The 9,718-nt window shown below is 38.4% G+C and overlaps 1 protein-coding gene across 1 annotated transcript; it reads right to left on the bottom strand.

Moving 5' to 3' along the window:
- Window positions 1-485: 485 nt before the first annotated feature.
- smcr8a (Smith-Magenis syndrome chromosome region, candidate 8a) lies at window positions 486-9,480 on the bottom strand. Its single transcript, XM_060840814.1, has 2 exons — window positions 7,029-9,480; window positions 486-2,792 (listed from the first exon to the last, which is right to left on the bottom strand). Exons 1-2 carry the CDS (start codon window positions 9,395-9,397, stop codon window positions 2,339-2,341), a joined length of 2,823 nt encoding a protein of 940 aa, XP_060696797.1. The 5' UTR covers window positions 9,398-9,480; the 3' UTR covers window positions 486-2,338.
- Between the last annotated feature and the right edge of the window lie 238 nt (window positions 9,481-9,718).

Raw genomic sequence — 9,718 nt, 5'->3', positions numbered from 1 at the left:
TTCATATTTAACCATATATATAATGTGCAATAACATTTAACTGCAAGACTGGCATTGTGAAAGTGAAAAGGAGATTGTCAATGTGATAAAAAAAAGTCTACATGTCCAAAATGCACCTGATATTTCAGTTATGTTTCATGTGAACAGAATTAATAAAACAATGCAATAATTGTCCTATTATGTTTGATGCTTTTATATTTAAACAGTCAATTGAAATACTTCAGAGACAGAAGATAATTAATAATAAAGCTAGCATTCTTCTGTTTGAATCTGGAAAAGGAAAATGGAGTAGGCTGTTCATTTTTAACCATGATAACCAAGTTAAGGTGCTAAGTTTCATGACATTATATTTCACAACAGCTTGCTTTCTGCAGAAACCCTTTTGGGGGACGCTTTACATGCAAGTTTTCTTAAAGTGCTGTATTATCTGAGCAACAAGCAAACAAAACAGGATCTGAAAATGTGAAACTGCCGAGTAGTCAAAATTTCGACACGATCCAAAAATTCTTTTGAAATCCAAGTAGATACTAAAATTCTCTTTTCTTGGTTGTTGGATCTACATAAAAAGGAATAATAGGGTTGTATTATTTCAGTCTGTGGCAGCCTAGTCAGATCAAAGACTTGGGATTTGTATTAGTCAGTCATACTGTCAACGTGATTAGGGTTTATTCTTTATTTTTTGGAATGCAAAACGATGCAGCATTATTTTCCTTCCTTTACTTTTCAGGACCATATTTGCTGCATGCCATTCCCGAGTAAGAGGGCAAAAATATCTGTACACAGCCCTCAATCATTCTACTTGAAGGAATAGAAGAGCAAACCAGAACTTTTTCTCTAACTAGCCGCCATTATAACACCATATATAGAGGCATCCACTTAGCAGTATTCAAATGAACAAAGTGAAAAACTCCATTTATACAATGTGACCACATCTTGAAATGGAGCACTTTTCACCCCTAATTAAAATGTTGAATGAAACCATCGACAAAACTAAACAAACAGCCATTTTCCATTTTAAATGCAAATCTTTTGCAAACCCAATGCAGCATTTCATTTCCCTCTGAAACTAAGCAAAGTGCTGATGGAGAAAAATGGGTATTGCAACACTCTGGATTGAATCAAGTGGTTGGGCTAACTTTAACATGTAAATGAGTTTATTTCTATTCTATCTCCTTGCCCTTCCCAAGAATGGGCTGCTAATAAATAAGCATTTACCACTGGCGAAACTTGGCCAGGTGCTGGCATTGCAAATCCACAATGAGATCTGCTCACATACTGGCAGCATGCAGATTACATACAGATCCAGGCACAGTGTAAGCTACTGGAGACAAGATTAGGAGATTTCAATCATATTTGTTGACAACAGTGAATGAACAATCATAAAATCATGCATCATGAAAAAGCATCTACTGCCATAATACTATGAGGTATTTAACCTTATCACTTTACCCTTATATCAGACATGGAATCTACCACATCCTATTAAAAAAGCTAAATTTATTTCCAGGACTATAACAGAGTTATTTTTCACATTTTATACTGGAGAACAACAGGCAATCTTGTTATTATGCTACTGCTTCAACACAACCAACACCTCAACGATAATCTAGAGGTCACATTTGGCAGTTCAAAGTCAAAGTCACTGTTGTTTCGTTACAGCTGACTTGGTAAACTGGCATATACTCCTCCAAGCCCCCCGCCTCGACAAAATCTTCAAAACACAATCTGATAGACAGGCTGAATATTGTTCTGAAAGTTTAGCCACTATTTGTCATGTCCTTTACTCCTAAAATTCACCCAGCAGCTCTGTCAATCTCAAGCCAGTATACATCTCAGAGGCCTCTGACAGAGTGATATTCAGTTTCAGAGCTCCATTTGGTGTAGTGCTTTATCTGAACTACAGTTAGTAACACCTTGACCTGGAATTCAATTTTCCTGTTCACCCAATATGTTGATGAATAGATCTAAAGACTTAGATACTTAAATAAGAACTATGAGTTCTTATTTCATCTAGGACTCAGGAAACTGCAGCATGCTATTCCCCTCAGTGTATTACATCATCTGAGATTTTCTGCCTCAAGCTTGCTATGTTTTAAAAATACAACTTGGGACACTGGGTTGAAAAAAACTTCAGTTTACCAGATCTGTAAATGCTCATCACTACAACACCAAATAGGAAACGCTGAATCTTTCTTTATCTGCCATAGTCAGACTGATGAATTTTCACAGTGCAGATGACAGTACAGCAATGTAAGAAAAACCAACAGAAATAGATCATGCTTTTCTGTAATCAAAGTACAAATTAAAATGTCGGCATTGAATGGAGAATGTGGCAGAACTAGATCTTAAACACGCCACTGGAGGTGTAGTTAAATCGTAGAACTGGATTTAAGCCCTTTCCAGGTTCATGTAGGTAGTGCATCTTTATCAATTCTGCAAAGTATTGTACAATCTTGCTATCATCATTCGTCAAGCCCAGGTGGTGCTTTAAAAAGTTTACCCTTCGATATGTGACTAATTCTTCGGTTTCTCTTTCATCAATGGGAAGGTGCAGATGATGACAGAAAGCATAGAGAAATGCTTGGGAACACAGTTGGGTCAACATATTGTGGACATGCATGTAATATGTGCTGCCCCGCTTTATCTGAGTCCTGTGGTCTGCCAGCCTGGTGATTAGCTGTCCTTTATATTGTGGGCAACGCAGAGTTTTGTTGTCACAGTCTAGTATGCTGATATAGCGACTGTACCGATTCAAGGAGTGCAAAATACTGGTACCCAGAGGAGAAGCTGTTCTAGAAAAGCCAAAGAAATAGAACATTACCACTTCATTCATAAAAGGGCTGCTCATGCATAATGGGAATATATACATAATTACTACTATCGATGTCAATTTCAAACACACTTAGTAACAATGTCAATTTCAAAATTGCCATTTTGGCCTTTTTATGTTCAATATGGAATAATAAAATCCTTCAAGATAACCTTGAGCAAGTGAACATTTCAAATCAATAACAGTTTGCTTTAAATGTTATTACCAAAATGATAAAATAATGCATTGCAAAACTCCAGATAGTGAACTTCAAAACAGCAGGCATGACTATCACAATTAGATCTGGGAAAGGATTTTATTTCCCCTTCATAATGCAATTTATTTGGTTCCCATATGTTTGGGGGAACTGACCATCTGGAAAAGATTCAACTGGCATTAGAAGTCATAACAACCATTATTTGCAGCAACAAAACCAAGGCAAAGATGGTTGAATTAAAAGATTTCAACAAAATGTCCCCAGGAAGTGCAGCAGGGCTTAAAAAAAAGTATGTTAGTCATATCAGCGACGTTAGTCATATCAGTGACAATAGTCATACCATAATTTAACACCACAAGCAGTTTAAACATTTGATGAACACTAACAACTTGCTTGGATTGCCCAATATAGTTACTAGTAAAAGGTGTCTCTTCTAATACAGACTCATATAGGATGGATACAGATCCTTCAGTCCAACTTGTCCATGCCAGCCAGGCATCCTAGTATGACTCCGTGTCATTTGCCAACATTTGGCCCATATCCCTCTAAACCCTTCCTATTCATATACACATCCAGATGCCTTTTAAATGTTGCAATTGTACTAACCTCCATCACTTTCTCTGGCAGCTCATTCCATATACCTACCACCCTCCGCTTGAAAATGTTACCCCTCAGGACTCTTTCAAATCATCGTAAAGACACGCCCTCTAGTTTTGGACTCCTCACTTTAGAAAAAGACTTTGGCTATTCACCCTATGCTCCTTATGATTTTATGAACTTCTAAGGTCACCTCTCAGTGTCCAACACTCCAGGGAAAAAGGCCCCAGTCAATTCAGCCTCTCCCTATAACTCAAACTCCCCAACCCCAGCAAAATCCTTGTAAATCTTTTCTAAATGGTATCAAGTATAACAACATCCTTCCTACAGAAGGGTAACCAGAACTGTACACAGTATTCTAAATGTGGCCTCACCACTTTCCAGAGACAGAGACAACAAAAAACTGCAGATGCTGAAATCCAAAATAGACTGGCAGGAGGCTGGAAGAACACGGCAAGTCAGACTTTTCCACCTCCTGATGCTGCCTGGCTTGCTATGTTCTTCTAGCCTCCTGCCTGTCTATCAACAATATTCCGTACAGACACAATATGATGTCCTAACTCCTACACTCAATGTTCTGACCAATACAGGCAAGTGTGCCACATGCCTTCTTCACCACCCTATCTACCTGCAAAGTCACTGCAACCCTCAGTCGCCTTGTTGGGCAGCACTCCCAAGGGTCCTAACATTAACTGTCTAAGTCCTACTCTGGTTTGTCTTACCAAAATGCAACACCTCAACATCTAAATTAAACTCCATCTCATCAAGGTCCCATTGTACTCGGAGATAATCTTCTTCACTGTCCACTACACCATTTATTTTGATGTCATCCAAAAACTTACTAACTGTGCCTCCTATATTCCCATCCATATCTTTTATATAAATGATGAAAAGCAGTGGACTCAACATTGATCCTTATGGCACACCACTGTCACAGGCCTCCTGTCCGAAAAGCAACACGTTACCACTACTTTCTATCTCATACCTTCAAGCTAATTTTGTATCAAATTGACAAGCTCCTCCTAGATCCCATGTGATCTAACCTTACTAAACAATCTACCATGCCAAAGTTTTCGATTATGCCCTGGGGATTTATCTACCTTTATGCATTTTAAGACCTCCAACACCTCCTCTTCTGTAGTATGAGCTCTTTTCAAGACAGCTTTTTAGTTCTGAGTTCCCTAGCTTCCACGTCTTTTTCCACAGTAAATACTGGTACGAAATATTTGTTTAAGATCTCACCCATCTCTTGTGGTTCTACACATAATTGGCCTCTTTGGCCTTTAAAAGGAATCCCATTCTCTCCCTAATTGCACTTTTGCCCTTAATGTACCATAGAATCTCTTTGGATGCTCTTTAATCTTATCCACCAAAGCTATCTGATGTTCCCTTTCTGACCTCCTGATTTCCTCTTAAGGGTACTCCTCCACCCCATTTACACCAAGAAATTTACTTGATCTCAGCTGTCTACATCTGACATATACCTCTGAAATAACTCCACAGAGGCCAGTATCCTGTCACCAAGTCACCCTTTATCTACACGTAGAGTGTGCTTGATACTGATCCAGCTCTCAGTGTAGCTGTACAGAAAATAGACTGCAATCAGGCTTTTCCAGAATATCAACCATCTCAAGTATGAAAGCAGAAGCTACTGATTTCTTCAACCACACAGGCACATTTCCTGTTCTATTTACAGAGTTTCGGACACAAGGAAAAAATCACAAATCTCATCGCCATATTCCCCTCTCTGGACTCAGCCTTGCATTTTTAAAAGGAACTTTTTTAAGCCAGGCAAGTTGCTGCAATGTTGCTTTAAGGTGGAATGACTGCAGACCCTCAGGGGCACTTTGTATGGCATTTCTTACAGATATTATTTAACACCACATTCAGTACTAGACCAGAATAAAGAAAAATAAAGTACCATCATGTGACAGAGTAACATGCTCACATTCTGAATGGCTTCCACCCAGCATAAGATAGTAGGTAAAAGCGGCAATTGCCATTAAATTAAAAATGCATTTTCACACTACTCTGGAATTATACCAGAACTTGCCCAGTGCGAAGCTCAACAGTTACAGATTACAACTTGCAGTTGGTTGTGTTCATCTTGATTTTTGTAGTTCAACTATCGATCTGGTATCTACCCTTCATACCTTCCTGCAATGTAGACATACCGAGGAGGATAGCACCAAACTGGTGAACCTCCCCAGCCATGATTAATTTTCATGTCTAACGTGAATGGAAGTGAGTTTAAACAATGACATTTATGTAAAGAGCATTCAGTTCATTAAGAATGCATCAACTCAGCTTCTTTCGGTAACCAGAATCAAAATAAGTAGTATCAGACTGTAATTTGTATGATTTCAGTAAGGAATACATCATCAAACCTACTTTTAATATAAGAAATAATTATACTCTGGCAGGTGCAGAGAAACAATTAGGACCTACAGGTTTACAGTTTTTGTGATTTTGAATTTGATTCTGCTGTTGGTTCTGGATGTACCATATAAAATGCAAAATGTTTGCTGCTAACTAACTATCTAACTAACGTTAGACATGACAAATTCATCCATTGTCTACTTTTATGTTCATTTCAACAACTACACAAACGTCATGTAAAATGTTGAGAGATGGGACTACAAAATTAAACAAGAAATTTTACAATGGTCAAGCATTATTGAAAGTGAAGACAAACTGTAAAAAATGTTCTCTCAAAGATTGTTAGTGGTAAGGCCAGTTTTATATTTGTGGTTTGAATGGGTTTTTACCGTCCTGCTCGGAGCGGATCTGTCAGAAAGCTCCAGGTTTGTCTTGAGAGAAATCTACAGTAAATTTGTACTGATGTCACAAATCAATTTTTGTAAAGACATAAAATTTTGAGACATTATACAAGGAGCCAACAGTTTGAAATTTATCTTACCAAATGGATTTTTTAGGTTATAAGGTGATGAGATAGTGCTCACTACCAGAGTGCTTACAAGCAGTGAAGCAGCAAGTTAGTCTTTTGCAAATAAGATGAAAGTTTTAAGCAAGAAATCATCCAGTATATTTATAATTCCAAGCATTATCAATAGTCCCAACATTTTAGAATGTGAATTACTTTTTGATTTAAGAAAAATAAACATTTGATGATTTGCCAATATATGGTAAAATAAAAGGGTTATCAAAAGGAGCTTTGAGAGATTTATCCCTTAGATCCATATTTGGAATCATTGTTGTCAGTGATATTGATAAGTTTGATTGTACAATTTTCCCAAAATTTATTAAATTTACCAATTCTTTCATTCTGAAAAGCATCCACAGTGGTAAGCTGATTTATTGCTTTGATCTTGTTTGACCTGAATCAATTACAAAGTAAACTTGACCTTAAGCATAGTTTCATTGTGACTATATTTAAATACACACCTCTGAAGTCCTATGAGTTTCCAGGTCTGTAAATGGTTGATCTGCAAAGGAAATGTTACCCACTGCTTTATTGAGTCTGAATCCCTGCCACAATGGGGGACAAATGTTGACAAAGCATTGACAAGCTTTTTGACTTTTCCTTCTTGCTCACCCACTATTACAAGAGTCCGGCCAGACAATAAAGAAAAAATTGCCTGTTGTGCAAAAGAATATTGTCTTATAAACCATAGCGAATTCTTCCCAGACTGCTTCTTGTGCTTTCCAGAAAGTCTTTTTGTTGGACAGTTTGACAAGGCTGGAGATGGAGTCCTGTCAGAATATAATGATGCACTCATATAACTCATGTTATCCAAATACTCATCAGCTGGAATTTGAGCTATTTCTCCTATGCCAGGTACATCATTGTACTGCTTTTCACAGTTAGATAATACTCGATCATCAGCACAATATAATCCATTTCCCTCAACTTGCTGTGATAAATCACTATGGAATATTTGATCCATGGTTTTACTGCGTTGTGGTGGAACATTGACTACTCCATTATATTCTTCTGTTACAAATGTAGGTACTGATTTAGTAAAACTGGGGCTCTCTTTCCCAATACAACACGTAGAGTCTACAGCCTCAGGTAAAACAGGCAGAGTTATAGTATTTTCAAAATCTGCCTTGCTGAAGCTATTACCTTGGTCCAGGTTTGCATCAGGCTGCATAAGATCAGTGCTCAGCTGTTTCTCTTCTTCATTGTCTAAAGCTGGTTCTTCATATATTGCACTCGGGTAGGTGGCCTTGAAATCTTCAGGTATCAGGGCTTCAGTAGTACTGAGAACTTCAATGCTGTCCTCACTGTTTGTACGCTTGGTGACAACAAATTTCCGCCTTCCAGTTTCTGGATGCTGGCATTGCAGGTTTGTTTGGCTCTCAGACTTAGAAAATACTGGGGCTGGGCAGGATTTTTCTGTACCGAGCACTTCAATGCTTTCACCACTACTAATACTTCCTTTTTCTTTCCCTTCCAATTCAAGATAGTCTGAAGATGCTAGAGGATTTTTACATGGTATAGATTCTGCAATTGTCCCATGGTAACTCTCTGCATTGACTTGCTGATCCAATTTAATAGGCACAGACTCCACACAAGACTTGTATGATTCAAAGCTTGTGGCTTCATTTGATAAGCAGGGGTGTACTAAAAGCTTGGGACTGAGAATGTTAAAAGCTGGAAGCAGTTTATCACTGCGCAGTTGCTTTTCAGTTTGTTCTACATCAGTGAAGAGTAGTGGGTCTTCAAACAGAAAGGAGGTTAACCGCTGATGTTGAAGCAACTTTTTTTCAATCTGACTGGTAATCAAATAGCATACATCACCTCTGAAGAATTTCTCTACCTGCTTAAGCTGTTCCAGAGTTTGATTAAAAAAGTAACTATCACAAAGTTCTTCTAAGGTTTTCAACTTTTTTTCAAAGCATTTTGCTGATTTAGCTCTTGTGAACTTGGGTGTGTAAGATCTTCTATCAGAAAAGCTATTTTTTTCACACAATTCATCAGTGTTTGACAGTTGTTCCAAACCAACATCAGATTGTTGCATGCCATATTCTGGCTCATAGGAGAAATAGTCTGCATCTTGTGATTTTTTGTGAGAGTAAGTTCTTATCTGCATTAAGAGATCTTGATGTTCGATTATACACTTTTCCACATTGGCTAATTCATTAGCTTTTTCAATTGCTACAGACGAGTAATATCCTTTATCATTAGATCGTTTCTGGATTTCTGTTTCATTGTGTAGCACATTTCGTGTGTACTCTAAATCCTGAAGTTTCTTTTCCAGTTCATTGGCAAACGCCTTCCTGTTTCCAGTTTTCAAACACTCCGAGGCTTTAGAAAAATCATCTGAAAGTTCCTGGAACTGCTGCATAATCTTGTTTTCATCAGCAGAAATGTAAGCCACACAGAATGGCCTGACAAACCCTCTGGCCTCCAAGTCGTACAGAGTCAAATGATGGACGTAGGCGAAAGCCCCTTCCTTGGAGTCCCCTAGAACTACCTTGGAGTCCTCGACAAAATTGAGCTTGGGATAGCTGGTACCAGGGGGGTGACCGACAAAGGAGGCTTGATAATCCACAGACATGATCCTGAGAGAGAAATAGTTGAGATCAAAGTTACCGCGGGCATTGTCTGGGATGGTTAACAAAGGCTGAGGGCCTACCTGCTCGGAAAACTCGGAAATCAGAATGAAATCCTTCTCGAATTTAGCCGTGGCCGTCTTGGACCAGGGATTTTCAGATTGAAATTGGAAAGGGGGCATCGAATCATCATTATACTGCTCCCCGTAGTCATCTTCATGGGTAAGAGCCACAACATCAGGAGCAGTGATCATATTTCCACTTTCCCAAATCGAGCATGTAAAGCATACAGAAAGAGCAGCCCCCTTAGCAACGCCACCACCTCCACACACACCACCATTTTGTTTCCATCTGACCTGCAGCACCTCACCGGAAGCAAGCGTCATACATTCTTTTCACTAAACAACCCTTTTCTATAAACCAATATCCCTTTTGTTTGAGCAGTTTAAAATTGTATCAAACAAATGATGTAGACGGCATTAAAGTTCACTTTTAATTTTTAAAAAGCGTTGTCTTATTGCACTCTGGGGGTCGTAGTTCTCCAACTGATATTTAATCCAGTGTCAACGGAAACT

The sequence above is a fragment of the Hemiscyllium ocellatum genome, chromosome 20 (assembly GCF_020745735.1).
Source record: "Hemiscyllium ocellatum isolate sHemOce1 chromosome 20, sHemOce1.pat.X.cur, whole genome shotgun sequence".
Lineage (NCBI taxonomy): Eukaryota > Metazoa > Chordata > Chondrichthyes > Orectolobiformes > Hemiscylliidae > Hemiscyllium > Hemiscyllium ocellatum.
The sequence above is the reverse complement of the archived record's forward strand: the minus strand, read 5'-3'. Positions and strand labels throughout refer to the sequence as shown.

Bases quoted from the DNA above. Each gene is read 5' to 3' on its own strand.
- smcr8a (XM_060840814.1), bottom strand. From the start codon at position 9,397: ATGATCACTGCTCCTGATGTTGTGGCTCTTACCCATGAAGATGACTAC. The intron at 2,793-7,028 runs GTGTGTATTTAA...TGGCTTTTCTAG, and splicing joins AAACTCATAGGACTTCAGAG to AACAGCTTCTCCTCTGGGTA.